This window comes from Falco rusticolus, chromosome 5 (genome assembly GCF_015220075.1).
Source record: "Falco rusticolus isolate bFalRus1 chromosome 5, bFalRus1.pri, whole genome shotgun sequence".
Taxonomy (NCBI): Eukaryota; Metazoa; Chordata; class Aves; order Falconiformes; family Falconidae; genus Falco; species Falco rusticolus.
The window spans coordinates 45,248,176-45,264,557 of NC_051191.1; the positions used below are offsets into that span (position 1 = coordinate 45,248,176).

Here is a 16,382-nt window from a genome sequence, read left to right on the forward strand (position 1 = left end):
GCAACCTTAGAAAACTTCAGATGTCACATAGGTGGGGAAAGTCTGTCTCACTTTCATGGCTTTTCTGGCCAGTTCTGAATTGTATTAGTAGGTTATAACTACAAATGCCTGTCTTTGGACAGACAGTTGAGCAACCTGTTGTCAACCCAATGGGTACAAAAAGAAAAGAAGAAATGAGAAAACTTTGTGCTTTCCTGTGAGCAAGAGTAATGGATACAAAGTCTTTCCCTTTTGTTGGTGGAAAAAGTTTAGACAGAACTTAAAAAACAGTAATCACTGTAAACTCAATTTATAATCTTAAATTTTTTTATCTTGATTTTGTTGACAGATGTCTGTTGTAGTTTTCCAAATATTTGGTGTTAATGGTGAAATTGACATCAGAGGTGAAGACACAGAAATATGCCTCCAGGTCAACCAAGTGGTACCAAATCAGTTGGGAAATATCAGTGTTCGACACTATCTTTGCAACAGAACTGTTGGTAAGAACTAACAGTGATATCTCAGTGTTGTGAAACTGGAGTTTGAAACATTTATTCAAAGTAAATAAAAACACTGTATTAGCCCTAAAACAAAAAAGCAGTTTTATGTTAGTACAATAGCATCCTTTTTATGCTGGTTTAGAATATTTACTCTGATTTCTTTCCTGATTGCCATAGATTAAAAGGGAAGGAAGTAAAAATGGAACCATTTCTGATAGTGCAGGTAAAAACATGCATTGCATTGAGTTCTAGTCACTAGTTTGATTTAAAAAAGTCAAATAAGTTGCATTGCATTATGTTAATTGTTTTATGAAGATGGAACTCCCGTACTGTTCTAACAGTACTTTGCTTAAATGTACCTTGGTTGGAAGGGCTGTTTCTTTTCTTCAAGATCTATTTCTCTAGATTAAATTAACATCCACAGTTTAAACAGATTTATAATTATAATCTGCGGTTTAAGAAAAGTTAATTTGACTCTGTGTCAGAGAAGATGAGCTGCAAGGACAGCCTTTTTTTTTTTTTTCTTTTTTTTTTTTTTTTTTAGCTTGATAGGAACACAGGGTGTAGTTTCATGCCAGATACTGTACAAGTGGATCAACCAGTGTATTGTCAGAGCTGTTCTTGGGCATGAGTACATATGCATTCTCTGCCAGAAAACCTAGTTCACATACTGTGAGTTTTTTTTCTTGGCATGATGTATTGGCATGCCGCTTCATCTCACAGTATGCTTTGTTCTCCTCTGCCAGCCTTCCACATGGATTGCTGGATGCAGCTCTGTTGTGCTGTAGGGTTTTTGGGGCAGATCCTTGATGCACCTGCTTCCTGCTTCTGGTTCATCTTCTTTCCCAGGAAACAGCTACAGCAGCTGTTGGCTGCCGTTTATTCCCAACCTTCCAGCAGCATGGATTTTCGTCAGGAAGTTGTGCTTGGTGGTACAGCCTCTGATGCTCTAGGTAAAGAAACTATTTACTGGTAAGCTGAGCAGTTGCCAGCAGCTGCTGCCTGGGCAGCTGTTGCGTGGTGTTGCAGTTGGCGTTTAGGCATCTGAAGGCAAGAAGGAGGTCCAGCAGGGAAGGCTCATGGCTGACCTTCAGTTCATACAGCGGGCAAACTGATTTCTGTTTGTATCTGTCATATCCTCTGTAAAAGCAAGAGGGAGTAAATAGTAAGAACATGACACCTTCCTGCTCTCGTGTATCTAAAACTAGAACCTGCTTCTTCTGGTTCAGCTGATTGAGAGGCTTGTGCACTGGCTGATTATTTTATGGACGTAAGGTTATAATGTGATTGGAATCTCCAAATACTTCCACTTCGTATCTCTTCCTTTTTTTCTTTCTGGTGGGTATCTGGATGGGTGAGCCAACAATACTTTTTTTTGTTTTTTCTTTACGTCGCTGGTTACTCCCGTTCTTTAATGTGCATCTTTCCTTCTCTCCACTGTAGGGCTGTGCTTGCTGTACTGAGGAATCTGCTGCAGCCACTGCTGCTCCCCATCTCCCATGTTTATTCTAATAGAAAAACTAAGGGAGAAAACAGTTTAAAAAAAAAAAAAAAAGGAAAGAAACCATTTAAATGAGATAATGGTAACAAAATATAACTAAAAGACTGAGTGAGCAAAAGCTTAAGAAAATATCCTGGTAAAAGCAACCCCTCCCAAGAGACCTTTAATAAAACTTCGCCAAGTCCTGAATTAAGAATTGTAACCAGTAAACTGAGGAGCCATGCAGAGCAATGAAAAATCAAGTCATAATTACAGTCTACAAAGGTGTTCTGTGTAAAAATAACGATTTAAAACCTACTATACTGTTAATGCAGTAGGTGTAGAAATGGAAAAGTGTGCCTAATAGCTGGAATAAGTTTGAGGGCAATGTGGCAGCTGCTGTACTTCCTGCAGGGCTGGCTGCAGTATGATGCCTTTTATCAAATCTTACCTGGCAGCAGTAACAAAAGAGGAGAGCATGGAGTATGGCAGAGGTACTCTGGGAAGGACAGTGCTTTTGCTGAGACCTTGTCATGCTTGGAAGAGAAGGGAAGAGCAGCTCATAGCCACTTCTGAATTATTTAATGCAATTTTTATTCCATCCTCTCTTGAATTGTGCCTCTTTTAGTTATCTGTAAGATAACCACGATTGACTTGAGGGCTGAAGCTGAACATGTGAGCTTTTTTTCCCCACTGTTTTTCTACACTTCGGTGGATTCTTCTAGTAATGACACAGGCGCTCTTTTCTGGTCTGGAAATACTTAGGGCACATACTGCTTTTTTCTTTCTCTGTATTTGTGGGAAGACTATAGATCCTTGAGGGAAACAAAGTTTCCCAAACCAGTTGCAGAGATTTACTGGACAGAATGGTTGTTGTTCTCCCTTCTGGAGAGTTGCCCTTCCTCTCAAGGACTGTTGGTAGCTAATTATCTTCTGCCTGGACTAGAGCCACAAAAGGTAGCTGATACTTGCAGTGTGCCCTGCCGCCCCCCCCTGCCCGCCACCCCTTTTCTTCTTTTAATGTGAGATCTAGCACTTTTTAAACATTGGAAGGGTTGAATGATGGACTCATGGCTGTTAGTGTTGTGGAAACCTCTGTTCATAGAGGTAGCAAATGGAGAGGTTCTGGTTCACAACAGAGTCTGAAGATTCTCATGTTCATTTACACTTCTTCCCATTGGTCTTGTCAACCCAGACTGATGATCTGTTCGTCTACGCAGACTCAAGTGCCAATAGATATGTGCATATGCCCGGACTGTACTGCTGCACTAAGTCATCCATGAGAGGTGGGCACCATACAGAAAGAGGAACCCAATTAATTTACAGATAGCAAAACAAATTAATTACTCTGTCGGGCAGCTGTAGCTCCAGGCAGTGTCTGTCACATGCTATACTGAAAATTGAAATTACAGTTTTCAGACCTGTATTATATTCAGATTGAGGCAGTATTACCTGAATAAAGTTACTGTCTCTTGCTATATGTGTCTGATTGCACTTGGTCTAGAATGGTTGACTAGCCTGCATGTTTTCTGGGATGAATATAGAAAGTTAATTATCCTTCTCGCTCCTCCTCTTGTCCCACTTCTTTTTTTCTTTTTAAAACAGACATACAAAACAGAAACTGATAAGAGTTGCTCCTGACTGCTCAAAACCTGGTTCCCAGTACTCTTCTGGAGCAGTTTTCTTGGAGATGGCATGTTTAATTATACATGGTATCCATAAGCATTGCATGTGTCTGTTTTCCTTAGTTTGGCTCCCTCTCAGAGGAAGCACGTTGTCCAGGAACATAGGTGTTTAACTTTTCTAGGTACCATATCAGCATCCCCACTAGGGATGTGGCCCACTTCTCCAATTATTAGGAACCTGGACCAAACCCAGTTTTGCCCCAATGTCCTTTTCATCTTGTAGATTCTCTTTAGGCCCTTTATAAACCACAGCTGAAGGTTCCAGAGGCATCTCAGAGTGGCTGGGTCTTAAGTTTTTAAAAATAGTATCACATATTGCATAAGAGGAACTGAACAGGTAACATTCCCCTACTACTGTTTCCCAAGAGCAAACAGGAATTCCTCCTAGGTCTGGTGGAGAACTTGCTGCGACTGGTAACTAGCGGATCCCTGGGGCTTGACTCTAGGTCTGCTGGCCAGTGACTAGGCGAAGCGCATGTGGTACTTTTGCAGCTTTGCAACCACAGAAAGTCTGTCTGTCCATAAAGACAGCTTATGCTCTATGAGCCTGCCTGGAAAAGGATCTAGAGATCCTGATCTTGAGGACAAGAATTGGGGAGAATGCAAAAGGGATCGTTGCGAGGCTGCTGTAACTTAAGTGTGAACATGTTGCCTAATCTGCATAACTTTTATTCACTCAAAGCTGACCTAAGTTTCTGAATGAATCTGACCCAGCATGCTGTCGGTGTGACTTAGTGAATTGTCATCTACTTTGTAGGGGTTTGATCAGTGCTCAGTCTGGTTTAGCATATCAAGAACCTGAATCCTTGAATACTAATGCTGTGAACAGTTGTAATAGCATTGCAATAGTAATTAGCAATATACTAATGATACCTTTTAAAGACATGTTCACGTGCTGTAATGTCTTGTCTTTAACAGGATTCTTGAGTATATCTGTAGAGACTTGATGTATCAAAAAGCTTGTGTCTTGCAAATGTAAAGTGATCAGCAGTGACACCTAGAACTTTTAATTAAGTGCCTTGTATACCAAATGCGTAATTTCAGAAGGAATGCTGATTCTGTGAAATATGGTTTTCCTTTATGTAGAGACATCCAGAATAAGCTTTACTGAAGAGAACAAATGTAACTTGCAGCCCAAGGACTGCAAAAGAAAAACACAGTATGCTTACATCAGATTATTCAGAGTAGGCTCTCTGAAATGGAGGGGTAAAGTACACTGCATTTAATACATTGTGCATTATTACTTAACATTACAGTACACGGCAAAGAAGCCAACAGAGAGGAAACCTGCTCTTCATAGAATCACAGGATAATTGAGGGTAGAGGAGTGGAGGCGATGTCAAGATGGCTCTAGTCCAATCCTGCTCTTAAAGCAGAGTCAGCTCTGAGATCAGGCCAGGTTGCACAGGGCTTCATCCTGTCAGGCCTATGAAAGGACCTCCAAGGGCAGAGACTGCACAACCTCTATCGAAAGCCTGCACCACTGCTTTATTTTCCTCGCCTTACATTCAGTTTGAATCTCTCTTGTTGCCGTTTGAGCTGTTGTCTCTCAGCCTTCTGACAAGCACCACTACAAAGACGCTAGCTCTGGCATTGTAACCTCATCGCAGGTATTAGAAGGCTGCTAGTAGGCTTCCTGTACGCCTTCTCTTCAGCTGTCTGGTAATGGCTCATAGATGCACAAGCAGGGATCAAGAAGGGGAGATTACAGTAAACTGCATGTCAGTAATATGGGGAGAAGAGAAAGAGTAGTATTAGTGAAACAAAAATAGAAAAAGGAAGTCTTGCTTCATCGTTAAATTTATTTTTATCCACTTCTTTTTTTCCAATTTCTGAGCTTGTAAATGTTGGACTTTGCTGAGGGAACCAGAATTTAAACCAAGAAACGTTTTTTTGTTTGTTTAATTTTCTGAAATTTGTTAACAGTTAGATGCTCTACTAATATAAATTGACATAATTCAGTTGATTTTACTTGAGATACTTGGATTTCAGCTATCTTTCAAGTTTCAGTGTTTGCTTCTTAATATAGTTACTGTGAATTACTGTGAATATGCTTTTTGTCATACAGATGATTTCTGTAGGTCAGCCATCATAGTGACAAAATGACTTGAGAATCCCACAGGGTAATTATTTCTGGTGGTGAACCTTCCTTTTTCTACAACTAATGGATACTGGTTCTCCTGTCCCATGTCCCCAATTCCTGGTCTCTCCCCCAGATGTCTGGTTACCTTAAATATTGTATTTTATTTTTAGAACTGTTTAGTTGAATGTTGCAGTTGTTGTCCTTACTGGTTAAAGATACTGAAACTAACAAGAAACAGCTAGGGGTTTTTGAAGGTTCAAATCCACTGCTACCCAAATAATGGTGGTCATGTCCTTCCTCTTACTGCATTGCTGTTTATGTTCCTGCCTGTTACCAAGTAAGTTCCTGAGTCAGGAAATTCTGCCTTTCCAATACCCACTCTCCTGAGAGAGTGAACAGACTTAAATATTATTCTGAATTAAAATTGAAAGAGTTAGTGGACAAGTATGCAAAAATAATTGTTTTTCCATCATCAAGACGCTGAGAAAACAGATTTTTTTGTGGATGATGATACTTCTCCATTATCCTTTTCTGTTGTCATAGTGAGGTACTAGTCCTTGTCTGTACTGTTTATTTCTCTGTAGTACTTTGAAGTGATATACTTAGAAATTTGCTCTGAACTTTTTGCAACGCTGTAATTTGTGGATACTACTTCTGAAGTACTTTTGGAAGATCAGTTGGACAATAGAGGTAGAAGTAATTGCATTGTAATTGCCTTTTTGTACATTGCAAAAAAATCTAATGCAAATTTGTTTTCCTTTTGCAACAGGTTCTGACTGTAAGTCTGTGGCTGGACCATTTAATTCATCACCCGAGATTAGTTTGAGATGGGAAAGTGGGCCTAGTGCTGTCATACATTCTCTGCTGGCTGTAAAAAATGGTTTTCTTCAGTGTCATGTAGACAACTTCAGTGCTGAATTTCTAACATCTTCCCTCACAAACATTCAGCATTTTCTAGAAGATGAAACTGTTGCAGAAGTGATGCCTATGAAGATAAAAGTTTCTAATGCAAGGATTAATTTAAAAGTATGTTAACAATGGGCTATGTGGCTGCTTTAAAGAAATGGTGTTCTTGTTTCTTTGATGATAAACTACTAATCTGGATACAGCTAACTTCAAAGAAACTGCTATCGTGCTCTGGAAGGTCTTTAGATAACACTAAAACAATTTAAAAATCCATAGATTTGGTTAGCTCTGAGGTATGCCTAGCGGGGAGTTTTCTGCATGACCAAGCTATTTATATGAATTAATATTTTATACTTTTTTCCTCCTCTCCGAGTCTCTCTTGTAGAGTGACAGTGTGTGGGAGTTTTATAGGTAAGGTGTACCAAGTTCCTAGAGGCACAATGTGGGTTTTTCTGGTTGGGCTTTTTTTGCTTAGCATAGTAGTGGTTTTCTAATTGCAGAACACAGATTTTTGGAGGTTAATTCTCTCTCCTGTTTAGAGGATGGTTCTTGCAATGACAATTCAGTACAAAGAAGGAAAAAGGTTATGAGGATTCCAGTTCAAACCGCTTGAATACTGTTTCTTAGAACCCAGATTTCATGTTCTGCCCTACCTAGAAACAGATACTAAATAATGCAAGCTTTTCTCACTAGCATAACTTAAAATAGTAACATTAAGAGGACACTTCTGCTCAAGTGTCCTAGGGGATTTTCTTTCAGACATTTAAAGGAGATGGTGTGTTTCTGTGCTGCACAACCATTGAATATAAAGATAAGGATGCTTTTTGGGGCAGGGGTGGGTGGGTGGAGGGCTGGCACGACAGCAGCAGGACAGGATGGCACAACAAAAAACCAAATGTAAATATAATTATAACATTGCTTTGGAAATTAATAATCACCCATATCAACTTTGAACAAAGTGAGGACTGGAATGGCGGCTTCAATTCTGCATCTGGGGCTAAGACTTTGATTCTGCTAAGATCATTCTTGACTGGAAGGGCGGTTGTTTTCTCTATGGTGTTCTACTCAAATTGCATCAGTATTCCTTCCCTCCTGTGATGCGGCTTTTCCATCCCCTGAGGACTCTTAGGCACTGCTTTAAGGCTGTTTCTACTACAGGAGTAACACAAGCACTTTCTGTAAGAGCTGTAGATCTGTGCCTCAAGAGTTCAATGTATCACAAATGTGAATGCCTAAATGCAAGAATTAAAGTCTTAACATAGTCATTTCAATTTAAAACCAAGATTGTGCTGTTTTATGGGCAAGAAGGCAGACGTAAGACAAGTGTTCATGAGAAAGCAGCTGTTTGAGGTGGGGACTATACATTAATAAACTGGCAATAAGAGTCTGCTTGGCAGCGAAAGCACTGAAGTGCTCACTCAGCAGTGCGCACAAGTCATGGTGAAGTTGCTCATGATAGTTGACAAACTGCAAATTTGACATACAGAAGATTCAATTCTACAGAGTTGGGTAATAAAAGAGCAAGAAAATACGGTTCAGATTTACACTGCATTGCCTATTCAATGCAGTATATTCTTTTTTTTCTGTATGAGACTTGATGCAGTGTGTTTCATGGGGGACAAGAATTTAAGAAAGGTTATTTTACTTTTTGCATTTTCTACTGCAATCTCAGTACTATTTCAAGAAACTTTGGCAGTTGTATCTTAATGAGCTTTCTTGCTATATGCCTTAATGCTGATAATGTATAGTTTCTGATCATACTGGCTGTGCTATTCTCCTTGATAGGGATCATGAACTATGAAGACTTCCTGGGGAGACCCCAAAAGAAGTAATTTGTGAAGTTTCTCTTCTGTTGAGTACAGTAATATAACTGAACTGCAGCTGGTGTCATCCCATACTAAATTCTAAAAAGACAAAATCAGCTCAAGAATGATAGCTGTACCCATTCAGTCTTTAAATAGTTCAAGGGAAGATCAGATACTATATAGTGCAGGCTGCTTATCTCTGACTCTGAGAGCTCCTAAGCTAAAGAATGTCTTGAGTTGGGATATAATCTGAGATGTCTGTAAAAATACTTTGAAGTGCTGTAGTCAAACTGTATATATAGAGTTCAACAGACTTACTCCAGAGGTAAATTTGGGCCTTTAATATGATCACCAGGAAAAAAAAATGGAGCAGAAGTTTAGTGGAGATCCCATTAGAAAATTCTACTCTGAAATGTTCCCTTTCAAGTTTAATTAAATTCAATTATGTTTACTTGCACATCTTAAATTAGCTGGTTTGATTTGCTGTTAAACTGATTTTTGAATACTTGTATTTTTTAGGATGACAGTCCACGTGAAAATCTTAAGGCATCTGAGCTGGTACCCATAAAACTACATATTGACATACTCTGGATAGAAAGAAATGATGATGGCTCTTTTCTTATTAGAGGTTTGTATGTTCCTGCACCTTGATATTGTAATATTATAATTGTTATTAATACTTCCCTTTCTGCAGACATGTGGCTAATAATGAAAAGATAACTGATGATAATTTGCGTAAGTTGTGTTGCCATATACCTTAATTCATTAAGTGTAGTCACATAGAGGAAAGCTACATTTTTGAATAGTGTATTGGCTGTGATAACAACCCAGAGCTGAATCAATCTGAAAGAAATAAAAATATGCATATAATTTCATCAGGATCTGCTTCACCAGTGCATATCACTATGTCATGATAAGCCTAAGGTTCCTTTGACTACAAACCAAACAAAGCAATTGCCTTGTTTTATAGATGACCAAGGTGGTGGTTACCTGTTGTCTTTCTGGTTTTGTGTTACAGATAGTAATAGAGAATATTGTGAAACAAAAGACTGTTTGAGAAGTACAAGTAACAGTTTTTATTTCGTGTGTTTCGGTCGTGTCCTGGCAGATCATGGCTGGGATTGCTAAGACTTGTATTTTGACCAGTGATTTAACTTTGTAATTTTCATGAGACACATATACACTTAAATTTTTTTTCTACATGTGTGGGGAAATACTAAATACTTGTAACAAGGCAATACATTTGGAGCTGGAACTACTGTCATCTTTCACAGATATGTCAAAGAATCGTAGAGTTAATCTAGGTTGGAAGAAGCCTCTAGAGGTCATCTGGTCCTCCTTGCTCAAAGCAGGAGCAGATTAGATCAAGTTGCTCAGTGCCCTGTCCAGCCAAGTTGTAAGCATCAAAAAGGCAATACCACAACCTGCCCTAAATAATCTGTGCCAGTGTTTGGCCACCCTTATGGTTAATTTTTTGGTAATGTCTAATTGGAATTTCCTTTGTTGCAGCTTATGTCTATTGCCTCCTGTCCTGCCACCTCAAGACAGAGGTGCTTGAGCATTTGCCAAGCACCTCAGGGAAGTCTGGTCCATCTGCTCTTTACCCTTCCACTAGGTAGGCAAAGGCAGCATTAAGATTACCCCATAGCCTTCTTGTCTCCAGATTTGGCAAGTGCATCTCTCTGAGCCCCTCATTTGTACATCATGTCCTCGTGGCTGTGACTGTTTTGGTGGTCCTCTGCTTGTCAGTATCTTCCTCATACTAGGGAATCCACAACTGGATCCAGTATTCAGATGTGGTCTCACTGGTGCTGAGTATAGGGGCATAGCAATTTCCCTCATCTTGCTAGCTATACCCTTGCGAGTATGGCCTGTATGTGCCTGGTTTTTGCTGTCAGAGCTCGCTCCTGACTCATGACAAGTTGTCTTGTTGACCAGGGCCTACAGGTCATTTCCTGCAATGTTGCTTTCTGTCCAGTTGGTCCCCAGCCTGTAATGGAGCAAGAGGTTATTTACTCCCAGCTGCAGGATTTCACACTGGCTTCAGCTGAACTTAATGAGGCTCCAGTCAGCCCATTTCTCCAGCTTGTCCAGGTTCCTCTGAAACAGCCTTGTCCTCTCAGTGTGTTAGACACCCTTCAGTTTGGTAATGTTCACAGAATTGCAGAGGGTGCGCCCACCCTTTCATCCAAGTCCTGAATACATTACTCCAACAATATGTGATGTATTGTATGGCTTGAGGAAGAGGAGGGTTCAGGCTGATCTTAATGCCCTCTTGACCTACCTGGTGGGAAGGTATAGCAAAGATGGACCAGACTTCTCAGAGGTATGCTGTGGCATGATTCGCTTGTATTTTAATCTCTCAATATTATCTAATATGTTGTTCAACTGTTTAAAGATGTTCAATGCATTTTGGTCATATTTTTGTGCTAAACAAGAAGAAATAGTAATTTAGTGAGAAAATACAGAGTTTTAAGCTCTCTTTCAGCTCATATTTTTTCCTCTTTTTGCTGAAGTGCTTTGATCCCTACTCTTGTCACGGACTGCTCAGGTACAGTGACTTCAAAGACGTAGGTCAAGTGCTGTCTGCACAGTAGTGATTTATGTATCTGCAGTGCTACATTTTTGAGTCCTCACATATGTGTCTGTGGTGGGAGGAGGGGATAATGAACAGAAAACTCTTGTCTATAAGGAAATGTTTAGAAAAGAGAAAAAACAATCCAGAGCATTTTTAGACTAAGAACCATGACCCTTATTTTTCCCCTTGACGTTCAACAGTGTATTTCAACAGGTGTTACAGTTCAGTTATAAATTCTAGAAAGTTTCTTTAATGCAAGTCATTTAAGTTATTTTCTGATTTAAAAACTTGATCCTGCAGGTGTTTATCTCACTGTGTCTTCAAATGTAAATGCAATCTCCAGATTCCATTAGGACCTGGAGACAGTATATTAATAGCAATATTAATAGTTCTTAAACTTCTGATTATTCAAAATGCATATTCTCTGGTGATTATGTTGGTCGGTACAAAAATGTGATAATTTCCTTCAAGCTGGAAGCTACGTATTGCTGGTTCTCATGTCTCCTTTCCTTTCTCTCTTCCTCCAAGAGCGTATATGACTTTTAATATTTTTTTATTATTATTCAATTTGATTTTGGGAGATAAATATAAATGTACTTAATATTACAAGTATATTTGTTTAAGCGGTTTTAATTTTGTGCTGATGAGAATCAAACTTAAAAGAAAAAAAAAAAAAAGACAACTGCCTAAGCAGTACTCCTAAGTATCTTTCTGTGGTATAGACAATCAAAGACTAAATGATGTGTCAAAGATGAAGAATTCAAGTACTGCATTGCAGCAAGCAACTGGACCTGTTGGACATAAAACACAGGACCAAGCCACACAGACTACTTGTGAAATTCCTAGGCCTTCTAAATCAAGCAGGGACTCAGCCGACTTCCTTAAAAATGAGGTATTCAGAATTCCTTTTGACTTCCCCCCCAGTTATGTTACAATCATTAATCATCATAATTGTTAGATTATTTGGGAGTGGGCTTGGGGGTTACTTCTGTTTAGAAATCTGTTTGAGATGTGAAAAATAAGAATTAAGGATATTATAGTATGGTTCAGTACTTCAGCATGCAAAATAAATTTAATACTGCTTTCTAAAGACAGTAATAATACACTGTAGACTAAACCTTCTCCTTTATATCAGAGGGAGTTTTATGAAGGAGTAAATTCCTTCTCCCTCATCCCTGTACAACACAACTGCCAAAGACAAAGGACTAGATTGTTAAGTCAGGCTCTTGCTAATCTATTAGTCATACGTGGATTTTTAATTGATGGTGACAGAACCCACACATCAATTCGGCTGTTTTTTCCACTGCGTAAGAATTCATTCCTGGAGCTCAGAAGCTGGTGTCATTTCCAGTTCACTCTAGAATGGAAATGGCATAGCTAAAACATTGTGTATCTTGCCTCTTGAGCTAACTGCATCAACTCTCTCCATGTTCTACGCTCATTGACTGGGAACCAGTCGCAATTAACTCAGCCCCAACAAACCAGTACTCATCAATGGATGTGAGCATATGGTATTTTAAAAGTTATTTAATGGAGAAAGTTGTCAGTATGCAGGAGTACTAATAACGCTCTTTTCTCACCTGATCCTTTCAGCTTATTGAAGAAAATGAATGTCTTAAACAGGAACTAGCCAAAGCCAAAATGGCTCTTGCTGAGGTCCAAATGGAAAAAGATGCCCTGCTTCATCGTATAAAGATGATGAATGTTGATCATCAGTAGGACAGTGTTCTGCTGGCACAAGGCATCATCAATAGAACGTCAGGTGATGGTGGCATCTAAAATACTGTTTGTAAATTGCTGGAAGACACGGTTATTTTTTTTGTCACAGGGAAATTTTCTCATCGTGAACAAAATGTTTGTGAACTAGTTACTATTCTGAAATTATCATTAAACATTGTAACTTTTTTCAGCCCATTTTAAACTGAAATGACTTTGGAAAAATCAGTTTATACTGTACTTTATTAATTTACTGAAGAAAAAAAATCACATAATCTACTTTTAATATTATCAAAGGAGATGTTATTTTTTAAATGTTTTCAGAAAAAAGTGGATGGCTTAGCAATGAAAGAAGGTGCCTAGGTGCATAACTGAGTAGTATGTACCACACCTCATTAACAAATTGTACTTCTGTTTAAGGTTACATTGTTTTATTATTACTAGAAGGTATGTATGCAGGAGGTTACATTTGCACTATGATGATATGGGCTAGATCCTCTAGAATAGTATAGCTGCTGAAAATTAAAATACCAGCCCTAAACTGGCCCTAAATTCAGTGTAATTTGCCCACGGAGGATTTTAAGAATAATCCTTTGGTGCTATTAAGCTCCATATACCCTTTCCATATGAACTCCTAAAATGCAACAGTAAATGCTGGAGAATTTAAGAGGGCATACTGCTGGACCTTCTTTCTGCACGAAGGTCCACTCCATCTGTACAGCTGATGTAATTTAGACATTCACTTTTTTTTCCTCTCTCTGTGATGAGGATATAGCACTGCAGTAGGATCCAGCCCTTTGTGAAAGGTCAGCTTTGAATCATTTTGCATGCATGTCTGATTTCTGCACAACTCCTCAGACATGCCCAAGGATTTGGTCCAATGTGTTTAAATAAGTAATTTCAATGCTTGTGAGGGGGAAAAAATCCTACAGGGATTCATTAATTGTATATTCTTTTTTTGATAAAAAAGCTGTAGAGAATCATTTAATTACCCAATGAAATTGTGAGATTACATGAAATGTAATTATACAGTTTAGATCTTGGGTGATATGTACAAAGTGAACAATAATTTTCAGCTAAAAAATGGTACAGATGAATAAACTAAAAAAGCACAACACTGTAAAATAGAGAATATGAGTGTGCTTCTGAACAATTTAGGAAATGACGTACAAAACGATACATTCCTGTAAGAGATTGGTTTTGCTAGAAGTAAAAATGACCGAATAACTTAACTAGTGACCTTGAATCTGACAACTGAAAATCTTTTAATTGCTACCACGATTGTTTCTGCTCCATGGGATATTTGAGGGAAGTTTTGTTTGTAGACATGCAGACAAATCTCAAAAAATACTTAGTATCCTGTGGTTTGACTTTGCATATTCAGGCTGTCAAACTCGTTTTAATTAAAACGGTTTTCATTAAAACTTATTGAAGGACATATAATTTACCCTGCTGAAAACAGTTTTTGAAAATATGTAGATTTTAATCAAGAACTCTGTGGAAGAACTGGTTCAGGCACTATTTTAAAGCCTGTCTTATGAAATCCTAGTTGAAACTCCCTTTAATGCCCATGGAAATGTTTATCTTATTCTGAATAAGATGAAAAAATACACATACAACAGTTTCTAATAGAGAAATGAATTATATTTTAAAAGGTATTTAAGACAACACAGTATTAAGTATGAGTAGTCCAATTTCACACAAATAGAGTGTCAGATTCAGGGGAGGTTTCCAGATTCTCAACTGGTATAATTCTGATTGGTACTATTAAAGTCAGTAATTCTTACTCAGTTTATCCCTGCCAAGATCTAGTTAGAATTATTCTGAAGAAATGAATGTATAGAATGCTTAGTAGCATGTCGCTGGAATAATACATTGAGAATTGTTTAATTTTTAAAAAGAAATAAACAGCAATATGAAATGCCTGTCTTTATTACTGCACAAGCTAGTACCTGCTTCTTTTGACAAAAACCAAACCAACCCCAAACCAACAACCCAAATCAGCGAGTCAGATGTTGAAATTCAGGGTATCGCTTTTTAGCACTTCATTATAACTGGGTACATTTCTACTTCATGGCGGTTTTGCAGTTACGAGCATCAGTTCGGAAGAGATCAGTGTGTTTGGTTGTGGACTTGAGATTACCAAGTGATAGTACTGTGTTGCTCAGAAATGAGTTTTTCTATTGAAAAAATGCAGAGGGAGAGTTAGTTTATTGATGTTTGAAAGTACAAAGTTAAACTAAGCCTTAACAGGTTATACTAAACATAGCTATTAAAGGCCTCAGATTAAATAAAAACGCTTAATTAGTTCTCAGGGCTGTGTTAGTGTTCATAACCTCTTTAAATCCTAGATATGAAATGTGTACCGTCAGTAGAGCTTCTTGAATGAATCGCCGCTTTTATTCTGCAAAGATCTAAATGGAACAGCGTTTGGAGAATGTCAATATATGCAGAAAACTGACTCCAGAAGTCTCGCAGGCAAACTGTTACCAAGTTTTATTTTATATTTTCTGGGGAAACTTAAACTGGTCTACTCATTCAGCTGTTTAGGAATACTGTTTTAACGTCTAATAAAGCTTTCAACTTAGCTCACTTTGATGGGGCTGTGCCCTTTCCCAGGCAAGGCCATTGATTCATTATGGCATGAACTGTTCCATTTCTCGCAGTAACTGTTAACTTTGTTGGTAAGCGGCAATTTTAAATCTAAATTTCGTGGCCTTACGGAATTGTTTGTAAAAGGCTATTCCGGTCCCTGGATTAAACCCACCGTGGCTGTGGGCACAGGGCACCACGGTACTGGCTGGGAGGGAGCTGCCTTGGTTTTTTGGTGGGTTTGTTTTTTGGGGTTTTTTCTGCCTAAGTTCTTCTTTTCCTTGTCCCATGAGCCATGTCTGTTTGTATAGTCTCCCCTAGGAATTGCCTTGGAGTCTTAAACTGGGATCGTAATCGGTCTCTAAAGGATAATTGCTAGCTACAGAACACTTCCTAAGTCAGACATGATAATGGTTACCTTTATTCGTAATAAACGTAAGGGGAATGTGATGACTTTATCAAGACTATATCAAGCATCTACAATTCTAAGAGTACAAAGTGTGTGAATCTATTGCAGAAGCAAACTCCTTGCAGTGACCAGATTTCAGGTAAGTAACGGAGAAAATAGTTTCTATATAAAAAATGTGCTTGTATTGGTCTAGTTCGTAAAACATTCATCAAAAAATGCTTGAAGTAGATTTTCAGCTCACTGTTGCTATCTGCGAATTTTAGAGAGTACTTCAGATTTTGATTTGGCTGTTTATATAAATCAGTGTCTTTTTATCTATTGTAGGAACAGAAAATGACCTTGCTGCTATGTTAAGTAGGAAAGAAGTTGTGGGTACTTGCTGTGAAATCCACTAATTCATCCTTCCCAGTAGGGAAATTATTAATTTTTTTTGACACTACCTTACCTTTTTTTTTTTTTTTTTTTTTTTCCTTCCAACCTGTGCCATTTTTGCTGACTAGCTTTTGAAGCAGCCCCATTTTGTCTGCCTCAGTGAAGATACCTGTCACTGTGAACCTAGCAGCAGGCTTTGAAGTGCTGAAGCACATCTCTAATGTATTGAGGCAGACACGTGGCTTTGAATGGTGCCGGCCATCCGCACTAAGCTGCG

The 16,382-nt window shown here is 38.5% G+C and overlaps 1 protein-coding gene across 5 annotated transcripts in view; it reads left to right on the forward strand.

Annotated features, from left to right (window-relative positions):
• Nucleotides 1-15,324, forward strand: part of UHRF1BP1L (UHRF1 binding protein 1 like) — a 61,799-nt gene extending 46,475 nt beyond the window's left edge. For 3 of the 5 annotated variants that reach the window (XM_037388458.1, XM_037388460.1, XM_037388461.1), the window contains 5 exons: nt 329-479; nt 6,497-6,753; nt 8,958-9,066; nt 11,739-11,908; nt 12,610-14,673. In XM_037388458.1, coding sequence (XP_037244355.1) covers nt 329-479; nt 6,497-6,753; nt 8,958-9,066; nt 11,739-11,908; nt 12,610-12,735 — 813 coding nt within the window. In that variant the 3' untranslated portion in view covers nt 12,736-14,673. Of the gene's footprint in view, nt 1-328; nt 480-1,328; nt 1,433-6,496; nt 6,754-8,957; nt 9,067-11,738; nt 11,909-12,609; nt 14,674-15,083 lie in introns of those variants that run through there. The other 2 variants (XM_037388459.1, XM_037388462.1) reach the window with 2 other exon arrangements.
• The last annotated feature ends 1,058 nt before the right edge of the window (nt 15,325-16,382 follow it).